The sequence below is a fragment of the Ostrea edulis genome, chromosome 5 (assembly GCF_947568905.1).
Source record: "Ostrea edulis chromosome 5, xbOstEdul1.1, whole genome shotgun sequence".
NCBI classification, from domain to species: domain Eukaryota; kingdom Metazoa; phylum Mollusca; class Bivalvia; order Ostreida; family Ostreidae; genus Ostrea; species Ostrea edulis.
Window position 1 is genome coordinate 32,278,050 of NC_079168.1, and position 13,091 is coordinate 32,291,140.

The following is a 13,091-nucleotide window of genomic DNA, read 5'->3' on the forward strand; positions in this document are numbered from 1 at the left end:
TAAAACATTTTTTTGTACCAGTCTTTGTAAAGGTAAATAAGCTCTTGATTAACGAAAATGCTACATAAGCCCATTAGATGGAGACCGGCCGGCGCGACCGCTCTTGACTAATGAAAGCCGCGTTGCTGTGAGTTTAGTTATTTTAATAACTATCATTTAATAGGACTGGGGTGGTATATTATTTAAACAATTTAGCTAAAATATTTGTGGGGTATTAGTACACATCTAGACGCTATTGTGCTAGTATGGAAATGAACCGGGATTCGAATTGACTGGCTACCTAACATGGCTACGTCTACGAACGAAATCATCAAAAGCTGTGATCGAGTTTTTTGGGTCGTATGGGGGCTTTAATTAATATTTGAAGGTATGTTTGGACACAAGTATAGTAGGAAAATATGTTAGGAATTTTTTTGATATTAAATTTATGAGACAACAACACAAGAATACAACTTTTTCCTCTTTCTTCCTTTGAATTTTTTTCCCCATCTAGCATCTGGCCGTCATGTTTTCAAATGCTGACTACTCCCGTATAAGGTAATTTGGGCGGACTTATACATATGGACCAATGAGAGTTTTTGTTGCATTTCGCAATTGTATTACAAACGGATTCAATTGTGTCGTCACACAACGCAATACTATATCGGCCAAAACGTTCTAATTCAAAGGTGAATTGCGATAAAAGGTGGGTCAATTATCATTTTAGTATGTTGTACTCAATTTGAAATCTGCAATAGTATTTGTTTACAGATAACCCCAAAGAAAATTCATCAAAAACTTAGAGGAAGGATACAGTGTATCAGAACAGAAAATCAATCACCAGGAGTTTTTTTAAAAATTAGTCGTATTTTTAAAAAATATTGCTGAATCAATTCAAAAATATACCATGTTAAAAAGATGTTTTTGGCATATAAATTAAAAAGTAATTCTTCAAGCTAGCTTTCTGTCTGACAATTGACTGATATAGATTTAAAATTAAAAGAACTATATTTAGAGAAATATTTTTTAGATTTTGGAAAGTATATGAGATGATACTGTATAAGTGGTTATTTTTAGCGAGACGTAAATTTAGTGGTTTGTTCATGAATTATGGGTATTAATATATTTAGCGAGAGCTGATTTTAGCAACTGTAGAATTCCAAGAAAGATAGCTATCACCTCCGATAGAGAATAAGTATTGGCTTCATTCAATTTTAGGGATCTCAACACTGTCGCTAATAATGCCAAAATTAAATCCTCGCTAAAAATTAAGCTTATACAGTATATCTCGGGCCTCTTCACACCCCAGCATATTGAGTGGAGCATCAAAAAACTGAAAGACAATTCTTCTACTTATATTTTTATAATTCTACTTGCATTTTAATGGTGAATTTGTGTTTTCCTGATAAGGTTAAATGTATTTATATGCAGTGATTAGCCTATTTCAAAAGATGAAAGTTCATGAGATAATGAATTTTTCAGTTAAATTTTCAGTTAGTAAGAATATTAGTGTTATTTATTGGATACCCTACACGGGGAGGAATTATTTTTGTTTCCGTCATCCATGGTCGGTGTTGGATGAGTTTGTTGCTGCTGTACTGAAAATAAAAGCGTCGTTCTAATTGAATATATTGATCTCCTCAGAATTGAATCCCCTGGACTATGTGTACCAAGCCATGGGGTGTGGAATATCTCTGCTGGATGAGGAAAGCTGTGAGGCTCAGTATATACTCAAGTACATTTACAGTTCATGTAAGTATTGGTTTGGTGACGATCACCTTTCCTGTTTCTCCATAAAATTTAAGGGGGGTGGGGCGCAGTAACTTGATCCAAAGAGTTGGATCACATCGAGTTGACAGGCATGGATCATTGGATCACACGTGATGCAAAGTGTGATATGATGATCCGCGCCCATCAACAAGATGTGATCCAACTCTTCAGATCAAGTTACTGTAGTAATGATAAATTTATTATATACCCCCCTATGTATTTTTAAATTTACATTTTTAAGATAATTATTGTAGTTCAAATGACATACAGTGAAATTATATTTTGTGTATGCAGTATTGTTTGTGATGCTGTCAATATTTTTCACGAAAAACGTGTGGATGCATTGTGACCTTTCAGAGGATACAGAAAGCCACAGTGTGGTGATCCGGAAAATCGGATCACACTGTGAAATCAACATTATCAAAAAATGATACATGGATGGATATATAATAATGTATTGCTTTATACTCCATGTTCGTGTATCGCTATACGCCTACATATGGAATGATCCTGCGAATATTGCTTTTGACCTGTCCAATTCAAATGGTGGATTGGAGAAGAAAATGGACAAGGTCAATACTTTGTATTGAATAAAGGCTCGGGCAATTTTCCTTGAAGATTGTTCATTAACAACGTAATAGAGATTTCATATTAACTCTTCTTCAAAATCAAGATCGAAACATTGTTGGGTCAAGGTCAACTTTTTAATACAGGAAATGGGCAAAATCTGGGCATTTATAATTCGTAATTCATGACTGTTATATTGTAGGACCAAATTTCCGTCAAAATCCTGTTGTTGTATTTAGTTTGTGTTATAGACCGTATATAAACTTGTATGTCAACTGCTCATTTATAACAGGTCAGAAGACTCGTGTTCAAGCAATCTACAAAATTTGCCGTCCTGGAGAAGAGGAACATATTCGAAAAATGAAGCTGGAAAACCACAAACTACTGTGGCATGGTAGCAGCACGGCAAACTTTATAAGTATTTTACACCGAGGCTTGTTAGTGGCACCCTCTGGAATTCCCATCACAGGACATTTATACGGAGAAGTAAGAATTTTGTCTGTGATATCTTGAGGAATCATAAGAACTTGTCGGGGTCCATTCCCGTTTTTTATGGGATATATTGTTACAATCCGCCTCTCTCTGAGGTCTTTTGTTTTCCTTATTATTACACAACCAAAATCTTACAGAAACTTTATTATAATTGAGATCTTTGATGATAGATTTTATTTCTTCCAGGGAATTTATTCATCAGACGCGTTTGCCAAAAGTGTGAATTACTGCTACAATACCAGTCAGGATTCCAAAGCTAAATTTGCTGTGTTATGTGAGGTAAGGTTTTTTATTGGGCATCATAAACTGTTCCGTCGGCTTTGTGTGTTTATGAAGATCTTCTGAACAGTTCATCTATTACAAGTATTTTGATGGCCTTAACCCAGGCAGTGAACTACAGTGAAACTTCTCTAAACCGGCCGGCTTTCGGATCGATAAAAACGGCCGGTCTATAGGGATGGCCGGTTTACCGAGAATTTAGCATTTAGAGACATTTTATCTCAATATTGTCAAAGAAAATTAATAATAATGTATTTTAATTGATGTAATCATGATTGTTCTTTGTTTTAGTTTGTTTTTATTGCGTTCCATGTAAAGCGCTTTAGGCTAATTGTCTTAAATAATAATAATGTATTTTAATTGATGTAATCATGATTGATTTTTTTTAAAAAGTTCTTTCTATGTATGAAAATAGCGATTTGATAGAAGTTGATGATGTTCCCCATGCAATTTGAGGTATGGTTGTCATGGTTTTATATCATCATAGATTGATAGTCTGTTGGTAAGGCGTGTGGAGTGGATTCTTCACCCTGGGTCAGTACAGTTGTGGTTCAAACACTGTGTCTGCTGACTTGGGTTTTGCGGATTCATACATTTTGCTTCGGGACAAGATCTTTTTTTATAAACATCGATGGACGAAAAAAATCTGAATTCAAATAGTTGGGGGTGGGGATAAAAATTTTCGCAAATTTCAGTCAATCCGAAATTGAAACTAAATTGATATTTAATTGGAGCAGGTAACTCTTTACCAATATTGTAAATTGGATGATCCCAGGGGTAGGAATTTTTGTACTAGGGTGGGGCCAAAATGGTAATAGTGGTTAAATATGTTAACAATTCGAACATTTTTAACTTCTTCATAACTACCTTCCAAGTCTTTTCGAATTTAGTATGAAGCATATTTGGAACAAGGGTGACATAAATTGTAAATTTCAAGATTCTTGAACCCACTGGGCCTTGGGGGTGGGGGAAAAAAACTACCAAAAATTGACCATTTTTCAAAAGTATTCTTCATAACCACAGGTCTATGAAAAACTAATTACATGTACATCATCATGTAGAAAAGGGAAGGCTTTCACTAAACTTGTGAATTTTATGATCACCAGTGTAGAATTTCTGACTGCAGGGCAGAGCCAAACTTGGCACATTTGCAGTGCTAAGTGTAAAAGATTTAGATGAGATTTTTTCAATGGTATTTATACTAAATTGAATTTATGTGAATATTTGCAAGGAGTGGGTTATCCCTTTGGGTTTGGTACCAGGGTGGGGCTAAAATGGTGAGGGTGATTAATATCTCTGTCATTTGAAAGATTTTGCTGAAACTCTATAAATCTAAATGTATATTATGGAAGAGTAGAAAGGGATGTCCAAAATTGTGTATATTTTCACAACTCCAGGATTCTGACTCTAAGGCGAATCCATAATATTAATATAAGATATATTATGTAAAGTTTTCATCATTGCATCATACTGTTTTGGTATGGTTGTTATATTTCAAATGTGGGATTAGGATTAGAGATACGGAGACATGTTTTGTAGTTTTGTGATAGAAGTTGATGATGTTCCCCATGCAATTTGAGGTATGGTTGTCATGGTTTTATATCATCATAGATTGACAGACGCGTCTGTTGGTAAGGCGTGTGGAGTGGATTCTTCACCCTGGGTCAGTACAGTTGTGGTTCAAACACTGTGTCTGCTGGCTTGGGTTTTGCGGATTCATACATTTTGCTTCGGGACAAGATCTTTTTTTATAAGGGCTGTTCCAGAAATGATCAAATGGGGGGGCCGGGCGGCAAACGATATTTTTTTGTGTGGGTGGTCGTATTTTTTCATATTTTAATTGGTCCGTGGTTGGACTGTTAAAAAAATATTTATTATGGGTAGTGGGTAGTTTCTATTGTTTTATTTTGTGCCACGTGGGTGTTGAGTTCTCAGAATATTTTTATTGTCGCTCTTGTCGTGTTGCTTACAAAATGTCGGAGGGAAAATTGAAAACATGCTTTCGAAATCGGAAATCGGAAGTAACATAGAACTATTCGAGTTGTCGCTCTTTGCAGCACATAACTTTCCATTACGGCACTCTTCAAATTAGAGGCGCGTTTAGTAGGGTCCCTTTAGACGTAATGGCGGCGAACTCTGTTCTGTAGATTATTAGTTTACAGTGCATCGATTTTGGGAATATTTTGAAACCAATAGGTATTCCGTTTTCTAATAGAAATAGGCAAACCTTAGTTAATTTATACGAGGGTACCGATGCGTTATATTTATCAGTCGGTGTGATGGTGATAGAGGCCTCCGGGCGCGGGCTCCATTAGAAGACGAACGATTCGTGGAAAAACATATCCATACCCATTTCATGATAATAGCATAGTTTGGACTCCCAATCTTTCCAACATTCCTGCCATAGATGCCTTTGATTGTTGATGTGACATCGTTTCTTCAGAACTACTGTGATACAATGTCGCACAGGCATTACCGCGTCATTGACTAGAATGTTTGTCCCGAAAACCTCGCGAGATCGAGATTTGTACCGTTTTCGTTTTTAAAAATATTTTTGTGGTGGGTCTGGTTATTTTTTTTATTTTATTAGATGGGTCATTGTAAAATGAGTTTATTAATTTGATGGGTCATGGTGTAATTTTTTATTATTTTTTTTTATGGGTGCTTGGTATATACAAAAGGTGCCTCCCGACCCCCCCATGTATTTATTTCTGGAATAGCCCTAAACATCGATGGACGAAAAAAAATCTGAATTCAAATAGTTGGGGGCAGGGATAAAAATTTTCGCAAATTTCAGTCAATCCGAAATTGAAACTAAATTGATATTTAATTGGAGCAGGTAACTCTTTACCAAAATTGTAAATTGCATGATCCCAGGGGTAGGAATTTTGGTACTAGGGTGGGGCCAAAATGGTAATAGTGGTTAAATATGTTAACAATTCAAACATTTTTAACTTCTTCATAACTACCTTCCAAGTCTTTTCGAATTTAGTATGAAGCATATTTGGAACAAGGGTGACATAAATTGTAAATTTCAAGATTCTTGAACCCACTGGGCCTTGGGGGTGGGGGAAAAAACTACCAAAAATTGACCATTTTTCAAAAGTATTCTTCATAACCACAGGTCTATGAAAAACTAATTACATGTACATCATCATGTAGAAAAGGGAAGGCTTTCACTAAACTTGTGAATTTTATGATCACCAGTGTAGAATTTCTGACTGCAGGGCAGAGCCAAACTTGGCACATTTGCAGTGCTAAGTGTAAAAGATTTAGATGAGATTTTTTCAATGGTATTTATACTAAATTGAATTTATGTGAATATTTGCTAGGAGCGGATTATCCCTTTGGGTTTGGTACCAGGGTGGGGCTAAAATGGTGAGGGTGATTAATATCTCTGTCATTTGAAAGATTTTGCTGAAACTCTATAAATCTAAATGTATATTATGGAAGAGTAGAAAGGGATGTCCAAAATTGTGTATATTTTCACAACTCCAGGATTCTGACTCTAAGGCGAATCCATAATATTAATATAAGATATATTATGTAAAGTTTTCATCATTGCATCATACTGTTTTGGTATGGTTGTTATATTTCAAATGTGGGATTAGGATTAGAGATACGGAGACATGTTTTGTAGTTTTGTGATAGAAGTTGATGATGTTCCCCATGCAATTTGAGGTATGGTTGTCATGGTTTTATATCATCATAGATTGACAGACGCGTCTGTTGGTAAGGCGTGTGGAGTGGATTCTTCACCCTGGGTCAGTACAGTTGTGGTTCAAACACTGTGTCTGCTGGCTTGGTTTTTGCGGATTCACACAATTTCCCTCTCATTTTGCTTCAGGACAAGATCAAAAGATTGATGTTGGAAAAAATAATTCAGATACCTCCATAGAGGGAGGGGGAGATTTAAAACTTTCACAAGTTTCAGTCATCCAACATCGATTTCATTTTGATGCATGAATAATTTTGGTACGACTTGCCATTGACACTTAAGCCATATCAAGTTTTTAGTTCACCCGAGTCACTCAGGTGACCTGTTGTTATTGGTCTTTGTCGTGCATTAACAATTGGAAGATATTCAACCTTTTCTTGATAACTTCCATTCTAATTCTTTTCAAATTTGGTATAAAGCATCTTTGTGACAATGGGGACATAAATTGTAAATGCAGGACTCAAGTACCCCAGGGGGTGGGGGGGGGGATAGACCATTCTTCAAAAATATTGTTAATATTTGCAACCTTTAGTTTTGGTACCAGAGAGGGGCTAAAATGGCCATGGTGATTGAATGTCTTATTATCATATGAAAAACTTATGCTTGGCACTCACAGCCTTTGAGCAGGGAGTGATCTTTATCGTGCCACACCTGCTGTGACACGGGACCTTGGTTTTGGCGGTCTCATCTGAAGGACCGCCCCATTTAGTCGCCTCTTACGACGAGGGAGGGGGTACTAAGTCCCTATTCTAACCTGGATCCCCACAGGACGCCTTTAAAGCAAATGACACTTTAGCTAATACTCAGGTGAACTATAAGACCTGTGAGCCTCTTGTTTATGTTTACATTCTCTCTATGTGGGGTTATGATTAGAGATACGGAGACATGTTTTGTAGTTTTGTGATAGAAGTTGATGATGTTCCCCATGCAATTTGAGGTATGGTTGTCATGGTTTTATATCATCATAGATTGACAGACGCGTCTGTTGGTAAGGCGTGTGGAGTGGATTCTTCACCCTGGGTCAGTACAGTTGTGGTTCAAACACTGTGTCTGCTGGCTTGGGTTTTGCGGATTCACACAGTCGCCTTATTTTGTTTTGAAAGATATACTTCCCAAACGATGACCAGCATGCATTTTGTTCATTTTTATGTTCATTGTAGGTAGCACTAGGTAAATCGCAAGTGAAAGATCCCAACACCAATTGTTTTAATAGTGTGTTGAAGGACACAGACTTTAGAAGTCGTTTGGTGGAGGGAACTAAACAGCCGGATGACGATTTTACAGTGGCCATGCCAGGAGGTAAGCTGCCAGGCATTCAAGGCACTTCATTATTCCTCCAGCAATTTTAAAATGATGGATTCCCCTTTGTATTTGCAACGTTTTGAAGTTTTGGGGTAGTTTCATAAGGGGCGAGATCAAAAGATTGATGTCAGATAAAAATATAAATTCAAATAGTTAGGGGGAGGGGGGATAAATCTCACATAAGTTTCTGTCAACAGACATGGATTACACTTCAGTGTAAAGCGATAAAAAGACAAACGACTGTTCAAAACCACTTAATGATATTACATATTAATGAACATTTAATAGTTTTAATACATATATGCACACTTTCATTTGTGAATAAACAGTAGAAAAGGTATACAAAGTGTTATTTATTATTGTATGTTTTTACTTTTTAATCTTTCATCATATTTAGTTGGGGGGGGGGGGGGGTGTCTTTGTGAAAACTGTGAATTTAGTTTTTTGTCAAACATTGAACTTTTGGTCTCACCTTAAATGGAGTCTGTTACATATTTGGATGTTTTGTTGATCATGAAAGACTTATCATTGATGAGGTCAGCCATTTTGAATTTATTTATTGACATCACCATGTTGTCATACAGTCAAAATAACAAAACAAATGACATATAACAAATAGAAAATAAAAAATAATGGCACAATGACTATAGCATATATAAGACATATTCATATGGTTCTTTAAAATCCATGAATTTATTTTCTCTGCATAAAGCATCTATCTAAATAGTTACATAAACGTTTTGTAATATTATAATCACATGGGTTAACAATTTCTTTAATGGGATCAGTACCACAGTATAATTTATCGCTAAAAATATCATAATATTGAAATCGAAGTTTGTCATACACAGGACAGTGAGGTACAAAATGTTTTTTGTTTTCATTAAATGATTTGCAAGCATAGCATATACATTTTTCCTTCAGGATTATTGGTTTACAATATCTACCTGTTCCAATAATTAGTGAATGTACACTTATTCTTAATTTTGTAAGCTGTGATCTTTCATACTTTTTCAAAGGAAACTTTAAGTAATCCTGCAATTTATATTCATTACAATTAGATTTTACTATAGAAGTAAGATTTTCCAGAGTCAGATAATGAGATTTTGTTCATAGGATAGGTCATGTCAGCAAAATTTTATTAAGCTTACACCTAAACTCCTTATGCGAAATATTTAGATCAAGTTAAGTTTATGTTGAAGATTGAAAATCTTGCTTTGCCATGAATTATAGCTCTTTTTCAAAGCTAGTTCTTTGTCTTCTTTGAAAGCTGACATTAAAAGCGCATTATTATATGTGGTACTTGATTCCCTATCTCTTAAAGGGACTGGTTCACGATTTTTGTTAAAAATATTTTTCATTTTTGATGTTAAACATTAGAAATATAACTCATTTAATGTTGACAGCCAAAATTTTGACCTTCTGAATGCAAGAATGAAAGCAATATTTTAGCTTTAAATTTGTGTTATGTAAACTAAGACTCGAGTCTTTTTATGTAAACAAACAAACAAGTGAACTATTGATTTTGTAATTTAAAGCATCTTAATTTTGCATAGTCATAAATTTTTACTTTTAGATGACACATTTTACCCCAAAAATGCTTGAAATGTGAAAGATATAATAAACTTAGATCGATATCCATTTCTTTTGAAAATTTCGTAAACACTAGCATACCGCTAATCTTTGTTTACAAAACAAATAATAAACTCTCTAAAATGAGCTTCTGTGATGATGTATAACCTTGATTTTCATGTGAAATCTTTCAAACACATTAAACAGATTTTGATCATTAAAAGTGAAAAACAAAATTTTGGGTAAAATCGTGAATCAGTCCGTTTAATCTGATATAATATTTAAACATGTCATAACATAAGTAGTAGAGTAGATAAGAACCTAATTCAGCATTGACTGCTAAATTTGATGCTTTTCTATGTACACCTAGAATATCTTTGAGAATATGATTTTGTGCTTTTTCAAATGGAAAACATTCTGAGGATTTAATATTTAATTTATAGTCTGTAATCCATATTTCAGTGAATTTAGTGACAATCACAAAGATCAGGAATATCTATCAACATATTTTGAGTAACACCATTTTAGAGGAATTTGGAAAAATTAAATCAACAATATCTTAAAGTATACATGTATCAGTAATGATAATAAATTAACCTCTATTTTTTATAAATGAAATATCTTACAATCCCGTTATACAATGTAATATGACAATATTCCCATTTCTGGTGATTAGACTCCCCAACAAAGTGCACAGATTCAAAGATTTATATCCACTCAAAATGCACTATAAAGAATATATTTTGTGTATGTGAAGCCAAAAAATGGCTAAAATAATGCCAACTTGGCGTAAAACCATAAATAATCAATCCGTATGTGAAATGATTCATCATTCTTAAGTCTGAGATCAATTTAGTAAATGGAGGTCATCTGTATAAACAGCAAAAGTTTGGACCTTGTAACCTTGTTATTTGACCTACTTTTAAGAAAAGTTAACCATGGTAATATCCTCTGAAGGTAAGGCTTTCATATTTTGTATATAGATTCCATATAGCAAGACTTTAGTTTTCATTTACCATAATTATTTTTCTTGTGACATTGTTTTATGACTACATCGTGGCCCTATGGAGCTACGTTTTATGGGAATAAAGATTGCAAAAAATCTTTCAAAAATCAGTACCTGAAGAACAGCAGGTCCAAGGTGAGTAATGTGGCCCATGGGCCTCTTGTTTTTGTGATCTCGCCGAAGGATCACCCCACTTACTTGGAATACTCACTTTTTACGACAAGCAAGGGGGTACCTATTTCTGATCCAGATCCACGCAGGACTTGTGGTCAATTACATGCACCTGTAGTGATGGTTGGCAGAAGAATAGCAATCAAATGGGACTTCACACAAATGCACAATCTTCTTTCAATGTTTTCAGGGTACAGGATTCCACTTGGTATGTTAGAAACAAAGGATCAGAGTATGGGTAGACACTATGGCCCCACATACAATGAGTACATCGTGGAAGACCACAGGCAGGTGTGTTTGAAGTACTTGGTACAGTTCACGGAGGCCAGCGCGAGATAATACAGAGTGTCGTCAGACTTCTAGTGCTTCGGTGGTACGTGGTGGATCGAGTGTGGAGTCCCACAGACTGGACACATTTATGCTCATACTTATCATTCAGGTACAGACAGGTATAACTTAATACAACGGTGGACGACAAGCCGGACAGACAGCAGCACTGTGTATAGGGAAATATTTAACTCGCTAATCTATGGAATGTGTACAAGGACATTTTTAAACTCGGACGGGAGCGATGGAGGCACTGTTGATTCAATATTCTATGGAAGCGCTGTACTTAGGGGCATTTTCTATTTTGGTTTGTAATTCTATGGAAGTGAATTTTTTTGGAACTAATGTTTAATTTTTTTGGCTACATGTTTTAAAAGAAATGAAATATTTGATGATTATTAGACGACAATGTTAAGGCTGTTGTGAGTTTTTGTTGTTAGATTGCACTGTTGTGTGTGACTCACTCTAGGTAGCTCTGCTGTAACAGTACATGTATGTCGTTTGTTATCATCAGCATAATTCGTCACGAGAATGTTTTACAGAGATTATAAAGAACAGTGGAAATAATGACGCGTTGTTATGTAGTCTTCAGAATTAGTCAAGCCACAGAGAGGAAACTATATGTGTGCAATTTCTCATGTCCTCTTTGGGAACATGTTTTTGTCAAGTAGTGAGAAGCATAATTTTAATTCTGTGGGTTTTTTTAATTGTTTTGTTTCCTTCTAGAGTGTCTTGTAATGAATTGAAAGCTGTCTATTATGAAAATTTTCGTAGATTATGTACCGCACACAACTGTGCCTGAGAGAAAGCCGAAAGACAACAAACAAAAAATACAGAGGGAGAAGAAATATTTAACGTTATGCAGCCACTTCAAAAGTGTTATTTTAAGATATATGAAATGTTAGCCATGATTTTATATTTATTAGTCATTATACACTAACATTTCCCTATGTTAATCATGCTGGAATTTTGAGGAAGATTGAATCTTCTGAACGTAGAATTTTTACATTCATCATACAATGCACTGTTTCCATCTTTTTTTTTTTGGACATACTTACATATCATAAATATTTGCAAATAGAATGCGTCTACTTGATTTGTGTTGGTGAGACGTTGATGTAGATTTGGTAGTGGATGTTGTGATTCCATCTTAGAGCTGTGTACAATACATTTCTGTATGCTTCATTGTAAACAACATAACAAATTGTATTTTGATATATCCTAATAAACATAAAAGCTCTAGTTGTACAGTTAATGAAGAATATTTCCTAGGGGCCTTGCTGCAGGCAGGTGCCCTATAGTGATTCATCTGTGTGTGCATCCGTGCAAACACCTCTCCATCCTTTTTATACGCCTGTCTTTAGACAGGACATATTATGGTACAGCGATGTCTGTACGTTCATCCGTTCGGGGTTTTCTGTTTCTAATTTAATTTCTCTGTCACATATCAAGCTGAAACTTGCTATGTAGCTTTGTGGATCACTAGATCATGATGCAATTTTGACCCATTTCGACCTCTCTTGCAGGAGTTTTGCCCCTTTATTTGAAAATTATTGTTATATGGAGGGTACATTAGGGTATTTGTCTGGTTAACTCCTCCCACCATTTTTAAATGAGAACCTTCTTATTTTACAGAGTATTTATATGGGTATTGAAGGTATACATGTGGCAAGGAGTTTGATTACCTTAAATTTTTGAGAAAATTTACACGTTGAACTTAATTTTGGGGAATTATTTCGTAGGGAGTACATGATTTGTCTGTTTTTCCTTCCACAGTTTAAGTGAGGACCTTCTTATTTTTCAGAGTATTTTTATGGAAAATGTGCATGTGGCAAGGATTTTGATTTTCTTTAATTTTTGAGAAAATTGCAGGTTGTTGAACTTAGTTTTTAGGAAATATTGCATAGA

The 13,091-nt window shown here is 35.1% G+C and overlaps 1 protein-coding gene across 1 annotated transcript in view; it reads left to right on the forward strand.

The window, feature by feature from the left end:
• Positions 1–12,425, forward strand: part of LOC125651219 (poly [ADP-ribose] polymerase tankyrase-like) — a 59,544-nt gene extending 47,119 nt beyond the window's left edge. The window contains exons 41-45 of the mRNA XM_056165803.1: positions 1,624–1,731; positions 2,609–2,802; positions 2,995–3,087; positions 7,966–8,104; positions 11,047–12,425. Coding sequence (XP_056021778.1) covers positions 1,624–1,731; positions 2,609–2,802; positions 2,995–3,087; positions 7,966–8,104; positions 11,047–11,195 — 683 coding nt within the window. The 3' untranslated portion in view covers positions 11,196–12,425. The remainder of the gene's footprint in view (positions 1–1,623; positions 1,732–2,608; positions 2,803–2,994; positions 3,088–7,965; positions 8,105–11,046) is intronic.
• Positions 12,426–13,091: the final 666 nt, after the last annotated feature.